The following is a 17,407-nucleotide window of genomic DNA, read 5'->3' as shown; positions in this document are numbered from 1 at the left end:
GAACATTAAAATTAGATATCCTAGGAAAGCATTGCGTAGTTGTTTCAGACATTTATAGGTTTGTATTTATAACAATCTGTTTTTTTTTACTAGAAGAGAAAAAAAAAAGTGCCTATCTATGCCTTTGCCCTGGCCCTTCTGTTCCATAAAGCCAAGTGCCAGGGACTTAATTCTTTTTTTAGGAGGTACAGAGTTCGGAGTAATAGCAATGTCTTTACTATGGGACTGAGCGACGTTGAGTTGCAACGCGGGGCATCCCTGTTAAAGTCGAAGTCGCTAATGGTATGGATTATTGAAAAAGGGGCCCTAAGGCCTAGCCCCCATATTTGGCTCGTTTAGACTTTTAAGCTTTTGTATTAAATCGAACACATCAGCTTTACGCGCCCTGCAACGTGCCATTTTAGGTCCTTACTCGCCGAAGGCCGAGTTGAGCCAAGACCGCTTTGTGATTAATTTGCCTACTACCACGCAATGGCCCGGAAAGGAGATAAAAAGTTTAGGAGGGGATGTTATCAGACAGTACATGTATTCATTCCATTGATACAGGTTGGTATATTTATGTTGTGGTTTTCTACTAAATTAGCTTGTTAGGTACTAAATAATATAAGGGATGCTGTTAGGGCTTGAGGAAGATCCATAAGGCCATAACTAGGCTGTCAGGTCGTTTGCAATTCTCTTTCAACCCCAGCAAGACTCAACCTGGTGTCCTTGACTCAATTACAGTAAGACATCCTGCCGATGTTAATATATAGAAATAGAAAAGTGATCCAGCTGCAGGAAATCGCCAGTCCAAGCAGAAACAATTATTAACAGAATATCAGGCCGCTTTTAATAGGTATCTAAATATGAGTTAACATTAAGGCCATGTTCTTCAAGCAATTCACAAGTGATATTGCCTATTGGAACTGGAAGTAATGCTATCATAGTGTGGCGGTGTGGGCGTGGTGGTTAAGTACTCTATTACATAAGTATTAATCCTAAGTCCTGAGGTTAACCTTTTAAAACCATGTAAACAAGCCTAATAGTTTCATTCCATAGTTACGCGACCATGGAGTTAGGATAGCTATCTCCGAGCGTACCTTATTCTGGAGGAAAGATGCTTTGGCGGCATCTTTAGTCTTGCAACTTAGGTACCTTCCAGTACATAACAGCGTCGTAATGGGCTCTCTCGGGAATTTTTAACAATCCGAGACTGCGGCGAAAGGTCTTCTTCCTTAAACTAGGCGCTGATAAGAAAAGTATAAAATCTCGCCTTTCTACTAGATATTATACTATTTCTATGTTATAATAATTAATCCACTACTGGCCAGCAAGCTCTTCTCTCTTAAATTTAACATCTTGAATATGTACGAAACTATCGAATCAGTTTTAAAGCTTGGGGAGCAACAGTAGGTAAACCTGATAACAGGAAACTCGATGTCTGAATGATTATTGCTAATCGCCTAATTGCGTGGTATCAAGTCCTGAATTTTCCGAGGTTAGAAATACATGCAACTCTCTGTCTCCTTAACTAACCCTAGCTCAGTATCTCTTGACAGCTAAAGATATCCCAAACATCCCGCTTTCTGCTATGGCAGCCGCTTTCAAGCAAAATCCGCCTCCTGCCCCACCATCCACGGATATTGAGTACATAAAGAAAATTCCAATGCGAGATGGATACGAGAACGAGATTCGCATTTATCAACCTCCTGGCCAATCGACCAAAGTCCGAGCCATGTTTGTCATGATTCATGGTGGTGGCTTCTGCCTAGGGAATAACTACACACACAGCTATCAGTCTAGGGCCATTGCATCGCTCCATGATATTACTGTCGTTAATTTGTCTTATCGTCTAGCCCCAGAATATAGGTTCCCTACTGGCCCTAACGATGTCTGGGACTCTGTGCATTGGTTGAGCCAAACAGATAACGCCAAGGACCTCGGATGCGACATCTCTCTTGGGTTCTACATTGGTGGTGTCTCTGCTGGTGGCAACCTTGCTGCAGTCACGGCGCAGCGGTGGGTGTCGGAGGATCGTACTCCCAAGCTCTCGGGAGCCTGGGTGTGCATTCCTTACCTATTGGAAACTGAAATCGTACCCGCCGAGTACAAGAATCTCTATCTCGCCAGAAATCAGAACGCTAATGCCATGATCATCAACCAGGAAGCGATGGAATTTGTGGGGGCGGCCTATTGTCCAGATGTGCTGTCACCGGCTTTCTCTCCCTTTCAAGCCGATCATCCACACAAAGGAATGCCTCCAGTTTACATTCAGGTTGCTGGCCAGGATCCTCTCAGGGATGATGGACTTATTTACGAGAAAGCTTTGCGGGCTCACGGAGTACTGACAAAGCTAGACGTATATCCTGGCCTCCCACATGCATTTGACGGCATTTTTCGAGAGCTAAGCATTTCGAAGAAGTGCATGTCGGACATGTTGGCGGGGATCGGCTGGCTTACAGGGAAAGAAGTCAACAGCAAGTTATGTGAGGAGGCGGTTAAGGAGTCGTATGCCGCCACGCCTTCTGTGAGGCCGATTTGAGATGGAGATCGAACTCAAATAGGAGTTGCTACCAACCCTAGGACAAATGCCAACAAGGGGGCTCTCGTGGTTGTAGCTTGCGAAGTAAGACGGAGAGGACAAATTTAGATTAGCCGCAATAGCCAACAGGAGCAAAAGACGTCAGGACATTGAGGGATGTGAGCATTATGCACAGTTAAGTGAGAGTGGTCGCACCACTTGATGTGATACTTGTCGTAGCTGTTGGTATAGGTTTATTTCCCTAGCAGATAAACTTTGTTTTATAAGCCTAAACTAGCCAATGCTTTAATGAGGTTGGGCTCGAGACGGACTAGTGGCTTTCCGATATTCGGTTAAGATTTCCAAGGCATTAAGTAACGGTTGCTTGTCAAGGTTGTTTGATTATACCTTCACTATGGTCTCAACACCAACTCATCCATCGTGATAGTAGCACTAATCGTTGCTTTCATGTTGCGTCCCGTCTTTTACGCTTTCAAAGTAACCATCACCATTTCATCCTTCATCCATTCACCCTGTCTGGGCAACAAATGGACATTATTTTAGTGAGTATGAGCAGCTGCAACGAGGAACCAAAACAGACTCAACACATGGCTGAGAAAAAGCTCCACTCCACGGCACAACGTGGTGTACGGTTATGATGTTTTGTTCCCTAGTCCCGGCACGACTGCTATTCTACGGTATTTTACCACGGCGACACCAACATCCCACATAATACAGTCGCAGAACAAACCTATAGATTAATTCTCCCCACAGAATTTTTAAAATAAACTTATTTTAATAATAAGCCATAAACAAAGGGGAATAGATGCCCTAAGCAATCGTTAGAAGGCAATGATTGCCATACCGGCAAACTGGGAGCGGCTAGTAAACTTAGATTATAACGTTTATGGCTAACAAAGACGCCACAACTCATAGAGGGATGCCATTAATGTTTGAAAAGGTTTTAATCATCTCTTTTTTATTGTATTGTGGTTAAAAGGGTCTTTGTGTACATTAATGGCTACGTATCGGAGATGAACGAGGTAATCCAACAGAGCCGCATTGCTCAGCAAATCAAACCTCCATCAACCGGAATGACGTTGCCAGTAATATATGAGGCGTCATCACTCAGTAAGAAAACAATCAGCTTAGCGACCTCCTCAGGTTTCCCTGGTCGAGCCAGAGCGCTGGCCTTGACCGGACCCATATCATCTGGAGCAAGACCCATGGACTTGCTGGCCTTATTGGACATCGGTGTCACGATATAGCCCCTGCAACATGGTCAGCTTGAGGGACAATAAGATTTGGCAAGGATTGGACTCACGGTGCAACAGCGTTGACCCTGATGTTCATGGCGCCGACCTCTTTGCAAGCACTCCTTGTCAGCCCAGCCACGCCATGCTTGCTGGCTGTGTAAGCAGCGCCGCCTGCAAAGCCAATGAGTCCCGCTGCGCTGGCGGCGTTAACAATTAAAGCCCCAGACTTCATGTGGCTCAGCTCTGCTCGCATGCAGTTCCAGGTCCCTAGAAGATTGACGCCCATTACAAAGTCGTAAGCGTTGTCGTGTTGGTCAGACAAGTTTCGGGCACCCATATGGTCATCCACAACACCAGCAAAGTTCACGGCGCAATGAAGGCCCCCAAACTCGACTACCGTCCGCTGAATCCAGTCATCGACCTCTGATTGTTTTATGACGTCCACTCGTAACGCCAGGACCATGGAACTTGGTCCTCCCAGCAGCTTGATTTGCGAAGCCGCAGACTGAAGAGCAGTCTCCTGAATGTCTGAGATGGACAGGGTTGCACCCTTGGTTATGAAACCTTGGCAATCTCAAACCCTATTCCGGATGCGGCCCCTGTGATCTCGTCAGCCTAAGGCTGCGTAAGGATATTGGAGGGGCATACCAGTGATAGCGACTACTTTATTAGAGAATGCGGCCATTGTAAAGATGGTGGCAAAAAGTCTAGGAAACGGGTTCTGATGAGCTAACGCGGCGAGCTTATAGTTGAAAACAATGCCGATATGTATTTTGCTTTGAAGTTAAAAAGAGGAGCACTGAGTATGCAGCGTAAGTTTTATATAGTTTATGAGAGCTAGGTGCAGGACTTTGGGACAGGATCGATAGTAGCTTCTGTCCAAAGGTAATACTGGAGTTAGGAAAGGAGTTTAGCATAAGATTACGGAACGGATAACAGCTCCTGTCCAAAGGTAGCTTTAATGAACTTAGCAGGCAAATATGCCAAATATTATAATGCTTTAAGCAGCCGATCCTAACGATGCTGTTGGGCTTGCTTAGGAAAGGCCGCTTACTCTTCCTGGGATAATTAGCAAATTTATATAATATCTATAAGCTCTAAGTAGTTAATTAAAATAAAAGGTTTTAAGTTTCCGCACTACTGGAATTTGGCTAAAATAAGATTAATACAAGGAGTAATTAAGATAAAACCCCTAATACTATAGAATATATTTTATAATATTGAATTATATATTTAAATAATTATTTTATAAGAATTATAAATTTTAAATACTTATATTTTTTATTAAATTTATTAATAAAAAAGCTAACATATCTTATACTTATTAGTTTTATATAAATAAAAGTAATAAGTATTTAATATTTATTAATTTTATATATTATAATAAGTATATTTAAACTCAGAAGTCTTATAATAATACTTATTTTTTTTAAGTTTATAAGTTAGCCTTAAAAAGTATATTTAAGTATTTCTAAAGTCTAATATAATTTAAATATTTATAACCTCTTAATAAGTAAAGCTTTATTAGGTTAATATTATTATAATTAGCAGCCTTAATTATAGCTTAAACCTAGTTATATATAACCTAGCTAAAGAGCCTTACTTTTTAACTAGCCTTAATCTTCTTCTTATAATTTACTTTAAAGGCTACTTTAATACTAACCCTTATAATATACTTAAATTATTTATTATATAATAACTAATTTAATCTTAATATCTTATAATTATAATTACTAATAGTATTATAGCTTTATTATTATAATACTTAAAAAAAGCCTAATATAATTAATAAGTAAGTAGGTTATCTAAGTAAGTAAATTACTTTCCTTAACCTTTTTAACTTATAGCTTAAAAACTTAAGCTATAATTTAAAAAAGCTAGCTTTTACTTATTAAATTCCTCCCTAAATAACTTAAGAATTACTTAATAAGTCCTTATATTATAACTGCCCTTATTATATATATTATAATATTAACTACTTAGTTATTTTAATCTTCCTTAATTACTATTTCTTAATAATTTAGCTATTACCTATATATTAATATCTATTTAATTAATTACTTATAATACTTCTTATATAATTATAATCCTTTCTTTTTATAATTTAATCCTTTTTGCCTTATAGTATTAGCTTAATATCTTATTTATATCTTAAAGATTATAAAGCTTAGCCCTTAATAAGGTAACCTTATATATAATTGCCTTTATAACCTTAGTAATTAACTTTAAAGCTTTAATAATAAATTCTAGGGAGCTATTATAATACCTTTTAATTTACTTTTTAAGATATTTAGACTAAGATTAGGCCTTAATTATTATCTTTAGGGTCTTTAAAGCCTATAGTATTAATAGTTAAATAGCCTCCCTAGGAGGTATTAAGGTTTATAATTATATATTAAACTTTAAGATTATAATTTCTAGGTTAAAAAAAGTAATTCTAACTCCTTTAAAACCCCTTTATATATTACTTTCTATAAAAGTAGTTTTTTAAGTAGTATAAAAGGCTAAGAAAAACTTAGTCTTAGAAATATAAGTTATAAAGTATTTAATTAGATATTTTATTTCTTAATTATAAGTATATTTTAATAGCCTAAAATACTTAATATTAAGAGGCTAAAGTAAATAAGATATATAAGTAGGTATATAAAGTATAATAATCTTATTCTTCTTATAATATCTCTTAAAATTAGCTAAATAATAGCTTTTATAATTATTAAGGATTAAGAGATAATACTAAGTATTTAATTATTTAATTATAAACTAATTAAAGTACTTTAGCTACTTAAGACCTAGCTTATTATTTATTTACTTATTTTAGCTTATTATAATAATCTAATTACTAAGGAGGTTATATTCTTAATATTAATTAATAAGGTAATATTAGCCTATATTAATAATAAATAATATAATTAATTAACCTTTTATATTAATTACTTAGATTATAGTAATTTATTCCTAGTTTTTAGGCTATATTAATTTTAGCCTTTTTTATATTTCTAAACCTATAATAGCTATTCTGGCTATAATAAGGCCTATTATAAAGCTAATCTTATTAAAGTTCTAAATATTATCTAATTAGATATTATATTTTATAATTATATTTTATATAAGCCTAAACTAATTATAAATAATAATTAAATTTTTATATTTAGCTCTTGAATAATTATATCTTTAAAATAAATATATTTTTAGCTTTAGTTATTACTTTATAAAGTTATAAGCCTAATACTTACTAATAGGTAATATATTATAATTAGTAAATAGAGAATTAGCTATTTCTTTTATAAAATATAATTATAAGGGAAATCCTTGCAAATCTAGGTTAAGGATAAATTAGATTATTATTTACTTCTTTAAATTAAATAGTCTTTGTGATTTTAGGATAGATGTAATAGTTGGAGTCTAGTTGTATTAAACTCAGCCATACTAGGTTTATTATTAGCAGATTATATAGGGTATATAACTAAGCTTATTAAAGTATTATATCTCTTAATAGTAGATTTAATATATATTAGGCTTAATTAATATAAAGAAGTATTATTAATAGCTAATAAGCTAGAATCTTATAAAAGTATTAATAAATATAATTTATATACTAGATATAGTTTTATAGGAGTAATATAATATAGGGTTACTATTAATCCTAGAATAATATAGTCCTAGAATACTATTAGTCCTATAAGTATTAGTCCTTTCTTAGTTAGTAAGTTAAGTAGAGAAAATTATAAGGTATATATAATATAACTACTAGGATTATAATATAATCTTTCCCCTCTAGTAGTCTTACCCCTAAGGCCTATTATCTTAACTAATATTATTCTTCTTTTAATAAGGTCTAACTTAAACCTTTTATTATTATATCTTATAATATCTAATTATATTTCTAAATAGTTATTCTATAAGGATTATAAAATCTAAATACTTATACTTTCTATTAAGTTTACTAATAAAGAAGCTAATATACCTTATATTTATTATTTCTAATTAGGTAAGAAATATCTAATATCTACTAATTCTACTTATTATAGTAAGTATATTTAAGCTAAGAAGTCTTATAATAGTATTTATATTATATCTTCTTATAAGTTATTATATATTTATTTTATTATTCTCTTACTAATTCTAGTAGTTATAACTTTAATAAAATAAGAGAAGAAATTAAAAAATAATAAAAATAAGGTAAATAAAGATCTTTTTAAGCTTTAAGGAAATAGTAGTATTATAATCTTATTTAGCTTTAGCTATTAGTTATTTATTAAGGATTTATAAAATTTGCAATTATATAAAGGAAAAATATTCTAAGGCTACTTATTATAGTCTTTAGGAAGTAGATTAATAGGATATAATCTTATCTAGTTTAAATGCATATAAAGATATATTACTCTAAGATCTTTAGGTAGATTATATCCCTAATAATATTAATTAGTCTTCCTTAGGTTTAAGTAATAAGTTCCTTAATACTTCTTTTTTATTTAATATTAGTAAAAGTTCTTTAGAAGTTACTAAGTATTAATAAGGTATTTTAGTAGTTTCTATATATTTTTATTTTCTAGGTAGTTTTTCTATTTTATTAGGTATTCTCTTTAACTATTTATTTTATAAGTATCTCTAATAGCCTTTACTTTATAGACTTTTAGTCTTAAGATTTCTTATAGTTTATTACCTATTTTAACTTATATTATATTTACTATTAATTTAAGTAATAAAATATAAAAGATTAAATAAAGCCTAACTTTTAGTAATAAGTCTAATTTATAATTATTTTCTAAAATTTTCTATAATACTTTATAAGATTTAATAAATTTATAGTTTAATTTATATATTAGTTAGTCTATTTTAATGTTTTTTATAGCTAGATAGATTATATCTCCCTCCGAAAAGGTTAATCCCTTTAACTATTTTAAGTTATAGTAGTTTTTTATATATTTTCTAATAAATTTAAGTTCTATTTTTATTTCTTTATATAGATTTTTAAGGTTATTACTTTTAAGTATAGCGGCTAGATTAATTAATTTTTCTAATTATATATTATAATATATATTTAATATAAATCTAAAGTTAGTATAAGCTAGGATAAGCTTTATGCTTTTATTATATATAGTATTATAGGCAAGTTAGGCTATTAGTAGTTTCTTAACCTAATTATTTTATTTATAATTAATATAATACCATAGGTATTATTTAAGTACTTAGTTTATTTATTTAGTTTATCTATTAACTTATAGTTAAAACGCTATTATAAGTTAATAATTTAATCCAAGTTATACCATAAGTAATTACTAAAATATTACTGCAAATATAAATCCTCTATCTAAAAGGATTTCTATAAGTAACTTATATATACTAATAATATATTAATAAAAAATATAAGAAAGTTCTTCTATATTTATAGATTCTCTATATAATAGATAATATAAGAATTTCATTAGTTAATTAATTATAACTATAATACTATTATAGAAGATTTTAATTAAAGGTTCTTTTAATAAGGGTAACTTTATTATAAAGTTTATTATAATTAAGTCCTATAATTATTATACTACTAATAGCAGTTATAATTATCTATAAGGCTTATATCTTTATGTTTTTATCTTTATATATAAGTTATATTATTTTATAACTTTTTTAACTTATTTCTTTTTAAAATAGCAGTAGCTTAGTTCTTAAAGTCGTTTTAGTATTTTTATAACTCCTTAATATCTATATAGGGGGTATAAGTAAATTTTATAGATAAATTCTTATTTTACTCTTTCTTACTTATCTTAGTCTATAAGGGATTATATTAGGTATTTCTATCCTTGTAGTTTCTATTTATAGATTAAGTATTTATTTATAATTTATTTAATTTATTTATCTCATCCTAATTTAAAATACTAAGAGAGGTAGCTTATATTAGCTTCCTTAGGTTTCTTATATATATTTTAATAGTATTCTTTTAGTTATTATATAAAGATATATTTCTTAAACTTAATATAATATTATTTCTCTTCTTTTATTATTCCTTTATTATTATAACCCTCGCGGTTATATCACATATGCCCCGTAAAATTCCCCACAAACTCTACTAATTATAAGTAAACTAAGCAAATCCTTCTTAGTCTATCAGATTTAACTAGTCAGGACAGGATTAAAGCTTTATAGCAACGGTCTAGGATTAATAGATTAATATCTTAGTCCTTAATAGAAGTACCAATAAGTACCTCACGAATAGTAATATATAGTTTACACTTATTTCACTTCTATAGAGTTAGCTTACCAGCTATTAATAAAACTTCTTTATATTAATTAAGCCTAATATGCATTAAATCTACTATTAAGAGATATAACACTCCGATAAGCTTAGTATCACGCCCTATATAATCTGCTAATAATAAACCTAGCACGGCTTAGTTTAATATAATTAGACTCTAACTATTATATATTAATAGCTCTTATTTAGACCATACTGCATAACGCTAAGTAATATAAATGCAATAGCTGCCTATATTAACCCTGCATAGTAATATACTACACCTTATACTACTCTAGTACCTGTTAATAATAATTAGGATATAGATAATAATTCTAAGAGTAGCACTGACTCTAATATTGCCTAGCTCTGTTAGCAGATAACTAATATAATAACTAAAATAGATAACCTTAGATAAGCCTTAGCTAAAGCCGCTGCGCTCTAGGCATAGTAGGCCGCTAACTACTAAAATGCAATTTAGGAAATATATTAACTTGCTGCTACTGTAGTAAATAGGAAAGAATCAGGGGAAATTCTTAAACCTAATATACCTAAACTATTTAATAGAAACCCTGCTAAACTAGTTACCTTCCTTACTTAATGCTAAGCCTATATAAGCTACTTTTTAAACTAGTTTGCTAATAATAGTAATAGAGTTATATATATATTAGGATATCTTAAAGGTAATACTACTTAATAGTTTTAACCTATATTAGAAGCAATTATTACTATGCTAGAAGATAAACTACTACCTAGAACTTTCTAAATTTATAATAATTATATTAAATTTAAGAAAGCTATATAATAAGTATTTAGGTTAATTAATAAAAAAAGCTAAGTAAAAAGAAAGATTAAAGTACTTTAATAAATTAAATCTGTATTAGAGTATAGAATTAAATTTCTCTAACTAGCTACTAAGCTAAGATAGGACTAGGAACCCCTTATATTACTCTTTTTTAATAGACTTAAAGAAATAGTTTAAGTAGAACTCTATAAGGAAGCTAGACTAAGGATACTGGTTAATTATATTAGTAGAGCCATCGAGGTTAATAATATATAATTCTAATAGAGAATCCGCTATAACTGAAATAACCAAGGACGCCAGGGAAATAAGCCATACTATAATGCTAACCAGGGAAAGAAATAAAATAATAATACTTCTTATAGCACTGACTCTAGACTAATAATTATTAGAATAACTAAGAAAGATAAATCTAAAATTACTTGCTAGAACTGCGGCAAGAAAGGATATTATAATTTAGAATATAAGAACCCTGTTAAGACTAACCAGAAGTATAGACTAGTCCTAGAAAATAAGAAAATTAACATAGTTAAGAAGCACAAGGAACCCCAAATAGCAATCAGAACTATTAATATAACCTGCAAAGATAGCTATAATATAATTAAACCTATAAGATATATTAGAAACTTTAATCTATCCCTTAATATTTAAGATCTATTCCTTAGTAAGGAAGAAACCCTTAAGAAATACTACCTACACCTAGACCTAGAATAATAACCTATCTTAGGATATATAGCTCTTATAGCAGACGTTTATAAGTAAAGCAAAAGTAAAAAATAGGTAAAGAAAAGAGTATATAATGCAAAAAGATAAGAGAACCCTAAGTTCAGAAGGAAGGAAAGTAAATAATAAAAATAACAAAGACTAAAAGCAAAACAAGACATAGAAGTTAAACTTAAATAGGCATTAGTACCTAAACCAGAAATATAATACCTTATTAAAGGAAAATCTATATTTATAGTTAAAAAGGGAAAAGAAGTTAACCCTAACCCGGATAATGAACTAAGTACTATAAAAAATGGCCAAAGAACCTACTTAATAGTAGATAAAATCCCTATTAGAGTTACCCTAAAATAACCAAACTAATATATTAATAACCCAAACTACCTAGAATCTTGCCGAGTCTAGAGAGAATTTAATACCAGATATATTAAATATAAGGAAAATAAAATAATCTAAAATATAGAAATTATACTATAATATAATAAATACAGAGCCTATTTCTAAAATAATAAACACCAGAAGTATATAGAACTTGCAAGAGAATATGTAATTACAGAACAAGATAATAATATCTATATCTAAGTATATATAAAAGAAATACTAGAGGATCTTATAATACCAGAAGAACACATTTAAATTAAAAAAGATCCAAGGAGATACCTAAATTATCCAAACTATAAGCAGATATTATAGATATTATATATATAATACTACTGCCTATAGTATTAATAAGATAAGGTAGTAAATAATTACTTCCTAGTATAAATTAATAAGCATTAAAAATAAAAACTATATATAATTATTAATACAGTTAAATATTAAGTTATAAAGAAATACAAAGGATTACAAGTAGTAAAACTAGAGGCTTATACCAAAATATAAGAATAAGCTCTAGTATACATCTAGAACTCTAGATATATTACGCAGTAAAGGCAAAAGATATAATAAGAAGTTAAGATTACTAAAGATAAAGCACTTAACCAGGAACTTAACTAAATTAATTAAAACATTATATAATAAGAAGAGAAAACATCTTAAGATAAATAAAATGCTATCTAATAGCTAGATAAGTAATAATTATAAGAATGCTTAGAAGAATTAGAATAAGAAAAAGAAAGACCTCTTACTAAAGAAAAAAAAGCAGACCTTATCCTAGACTATAAAGTAGGAAAAATAGAAGCTATATACTAATAATAACTTACTACCTAATATAAATATCCTAATAATATTAACTATACTAAAAGTAAATATAGCATAGACTACCTATAGGGAAAAGGCATATACTATCTATAATAAAGCAGCAGATAGGCAAAAAAGCAGAGGAAAATAAACTCCTAGAAAAAGCTCTAAGAATAACTACAAAAGGAAGTTAATAAACCTACCTAGAATTAAAAGTCAGAATCAAGGATAAGTAGCTAAATGCACTTATAGACAGCAGAGCTAATATAAATTTTATTTCCCTTAAAATAGTTAATAAGCTAAGGCTATTATAAAGAAATAAAAAAGAACCCTATACTATAAAGGATAAAGAAGAAGGCACCTATAGTTATAATAATAGAAGAATTACCAGAGAGATTAATTACCTTAAGGTATTTATTAATAGAAAAAACCAAGGTATTAACTTTAATATTATCCTAGTATAAAAATATAACTTAATACTTAGATTTCTATAGTTATAATACTATAATATATAAATTAACTAAAGAACTAGCCAGGTAGACTATAAAGACTACCCTTTAGATAAAGAAAATAATTTAGATAATAATAACATAAGATCTTAAACTTTAACTAATAAGAGTAGTAAAGATAGGTATAATAAAGTATTACCTATTCTAAAAGGAATATAATATAAATACCACTAAGGCAGAATAAAACACATTAGATAAATAATAACAACTCTTAAAGGATAATTTAGATAATTAGACTAAGATATTAAACAGATAAAATAGGTTACTGTAAAGGAATCTAATAAACAACTTAAGAATATATCACCAGAGTATTATATCTATAAGAAATTATTTTAAGAGGAACTAAACACTAAGTTACCTTAATACATAGATTATAATATTAAAATTATATTAAAAGATAAAAAGAACCTAAAATTCTTTCCTATTTATAACCTATCTTAAGATAAGCTTAATATACTTAGAGAATAATTAAATGATATATTATAAAAAGGATATATTAGATTATCTAAATCCTTAGCAGGATATCTAATTATATTTATATTAAAACCTAACTTGAATAAGCTAAGACTTATAGTAGATTACTAATAACTTAATAAGATTATAGAAAAAGATAGGATACCACTACTACTTATCACTAAACTTAAGGACTGCCTATTTAGCAAGAAATAGTTTATAGCACTTAATCTTAAATCTACTTATAACCTTATTTAAATTAAAGAAGGCAATAAATAGAAAACAGCCTTTTAAATAAAATATAAACTATTTAAATATTTAGTTATACCTTTTAGATTAATTAATGCACCTGCAGTATTCTAATATATAATTATAAATATACTTTAAGAGCACCTTAATATCTTTATAATCTACTACCTAGATAATATCTTTATCTTCTCTGATATAGAAGAAGAGCACATAGAACATATCTATAAGGTTCTTAAAGCACTATAAGATACCAATATGCTTATTAAACCTACCAAAAGTCACTTCTATTAGTCTTAAGTAATATACTTAGGATATAAAATCTTATATAATAAAATTAGAATAGATAGATAAAAAATTATAGTAATTATTAAATAGAAACCTCTTATATTAGTAAAAGAAACTTAATCCTTCCTAGGATTTGCTAACTATTACCGAAGATTTATTAAAGACTTTAGTAAAATTACTATCCCTCTTACTGAAATTATAAAAAAGGATAAAAAATTCTAATAAAACGATAAGGCATAATGAGCTTTTAAACAGCTTAAATTAGCTATTATAGATAAACCTATCCTAGTTATATTTAACCCTGATTAGTAAGTTAAACTCGAAACTAATACTTCTGACTTTGCCTTAGGAGGACAAATAAGATAGTAAAACGATGATAGTATATTATACCCTATTACCTTCTATTCTTATAAGATATATAAAGTAGAACTTAACTATCCTATCTATAATAAAGAATTCCTAGCTATTATTAACTACTTTAAAGAATTTAGATATTACCTCAGAGGAAGTAAATACCTAGTAAAAGTATTTACTGACTATAAGAATATAGTATACTTTATAATAATATAAGAACTAAACTAACGATAATTACACTACGCCGAATACCTATATAAATTCGACTTCACTATAGCATATTATAAAGGAACTAATAATAAATATATAGATACTATTAGCTGATAACCTGACTTTAACATAGGAACTATTAAAACTAAGGAATAACTCTTAGAAATTAACTTAAAAGGAGAATACTAATTTACTTAATTAGTTAAAATGATTGCTAAAATAATAAAAGGAATAGAACTCCTATTAAAAGAAGAATGTAACTTCCTTTGTGAATTTTATTTATATCCTTTATATAAATACCAAGGTGTTAAAAAAACACTAAAATAACTATAAGACTAGGGATATAAATTAAAAAAGAAAGATATAAAAGATATTATTAAATAATATGACCTCTGCGTAAGAACGAAGGCCTAGAGATATAAACCTTATAGATAATTATAATTACTACTAGTGGCATAATAACCTTAGGATTTAATTATAATAGACTTTATAATTAAATTACCTTTATTAGAAGAACCCTTAACCGGAATCTTCTATAATAATATTATGGTTATTATTAATTAACTTATAAAATTCTCTTATTATCTACCCTATAGAGAAGTAATAAATGCAGAAGAACTTTCTTATGTTTTTTATTAATATATTATTAGTATATATAGGTTACCTATAGAAATCCTTTCTAATAGAGGACTTATATTTATAGTAATATTTTGGTAATTACTTATGGCATGACTTGGATTAAACTACTGACTTATAATAGCGTTTTAACCGTAAGTCGATAAATAAACTAAACAAATGAATTAAGTACTTAAATAATACTTACGGTGTTATATTAACTATAAATAGAACGATTAGGTTAAGAAACTACTAATAGCCTAACTTGCTTATAATACCGCTTATAATAAAAGTATAAAGCTTATACCAGCTTATGCTAACTTCAGATTTATACCAAATATATATTACAATGTATAATAAGAGAAATTAGTTAACCTAGCCGCTATACTTAAAAGTAACGACCTAAAAAACCTATATAAAGAAATAAAAATAGAACTTAAATTTATTAGAAAACGCATAAAAAACTACTATAACCTAAAATAATTAAAAGGACTAACCTTTTTAGAGAGAGATATGGTCTACCTAGCCATAAAAAACATTAAAATAGACCGACTAATACATAAATTGGACTATAAATTTATTAGATCTTATAAAATACTATAGAAAATCTCAGAAAATAATTATAAACTAGACCTACCACTGAAAGTTAGGCTCTATCTAGTCTTTTATATTTCACTACTCGAATCAGCAGCAGACATAATATAAGTCAAAATAGGCAATAAGCCATAAGAAATTACAGGACTAGAAGTCTATAAAGCAGAAGCAATTAGGAAAACAGATATAATCAAAGGACAAAGAATATACCTGATTAAATAGAAAAACTACCTGGAAAGCGAAAATATATAGGAACCCCTAAAATACCTCGCTAATGCCCAATGACTCCTGAAGAAGTTCTATTAGAAATAATAGGATTAATAAAAGGAATATCTGCCAAAACAGAATTCTAGTCGATTAAATCCACGGCACTATAAGACTAAGCCTTAGAAACGATCAAAGACTCAGCCTAATTAACGGAAAAACCACCTTATTCCTCTAAAGACTATATTCTATAAGAAAATAACTTATCACCCTGCTCTTTAAGACGATGCTTTATCTTATGAATGCAAGCCAGATGCGCCATAGCCTCTTCGAGGGCCTCTTCGGCTTTTTATTTATCTTCTTCCAACTTTTTATGCTCCCTTATATTTTTCAAAACTATAAGATCAGCATAGAAACCAAAATAACGCAAGAAATAAAAACTTACAAAAAGTAGTAATACCTAAACTATTATAAACTACTTTTGCATCCATATAATTGCTGCAATAATAAGATTATTTATTAACAGCCTTATATATAAAACTACGGCAGAAGTAATAGGAATACGGCATAATAAAATCGCTAAATTTATAAATATATTATATAAGAGCACTAGACTTAGAAGTTTTTATATATTTCTTCTTAAAAACTCGACCTAATATGATAATCAGCAAGACATATAAGATTAAAATAAGTCTAAGTTAATACTTATAGGCATAAACCAACAGAAACAGTAAGTAAGCATGGTCTTAGAGGCAAGACCCAAGGAAGGGGAGAGATCGTATTATAACCCTCGCGGTTATATTATATATGCCCTGTAAAATTCCCTATAAACTCTACTAATTACAAGTAGACTAAGCAAATCCTTCTTAGTCTATTAGATTTAACTAGTTAGGACAGGACCAAAGCTTTACAGCAATGGTCTAGGACTAACAGATTAATATCTTAGTCCTTAATAGAAGTACTAATAAGTACCTTATAAATAATAATATATAGTTTATACTTATTTTACTTTTATAGAGTTAGCTTACTAGCTATTAATAAAACTTCTTTATATTAATTAAGCCTAATATGCATTGAATCTACTATTAAGAGATATAATACTCTGATAAGCTTAGCATCACGCCCTATGCAATCTGCTAATAATAAACCTAGCACGGCTTAGTTTAATATAGTTAGACTCCAACTATTACATTTATAAGTCCTAATAATAGTTTTAATAGGTTATATAAACTAATATTCTCCTTT

General features: G+C 29.1%; 2 protein-coding genes across 2 annotated transcripts; one reads left to right on the top strand and one right to left on the bottom strand.

The window, feature by feature from the left end:
- Positions 1-1,570: 1,570 nt before the first annotated feature.
- On the top strand, positions 1,571-2,521 carry FOIG_04611 (uncharacterized protein; the record flags this gene model as incomplete). The annotated part of the gene is made up of 1 exon (XM_031202899.1): positions 1,571-2,521. The coding sequence occupies one exon, from the start codon at positions 1,571-1,573 to the stop codon at positions 2,519-2,521; it is 951 nt and encodes a 316-aa protein (XP_031066478.1).
- A 1,045-nt stretch (positions 2,522-3,566) lies between these two features.
- On the bottom strand, positions 3,567-4,441 carry FOIG_04610 (uncharacterized protein; the record flags this gene model as incomplete). The annotated part of the gene is made up of 3 exons (XM_031202898.1): positions 3,567-3,771; positions 3,825-4,320; positions 4,405-4,441. 3 exons carry the CDS (start codon positions 4,439-4,441, stop codon positions 3,567-3,569), a joined length of 738 nt encoding a protein of 245 aa, XP_031066477.1.
- Between the last annotated feature and the right edge of the window lie 12,966 nt (positions 4,442-17,407).

This window comes from Fusarium odoratissimum, assembly GCF_000260195.1.
Source record: "Fusarium odoratissimum NRRL 54006 unplaced genomic scaffold supercont1.6, whole genome shotgun sequence".
Taxonomy (NCBI): Eukaryota; Fungi; Ascomycota; class Sordariomycetes; order Hypocreales; family Nectriaceae; genus Fusarium; species Fusarium odoratissimum.
The sequence above is the reverse complement of the archived record's forward strand: the minus strand, read 5'-3'. Positions and strand labels throughout refer to the sequence as shown.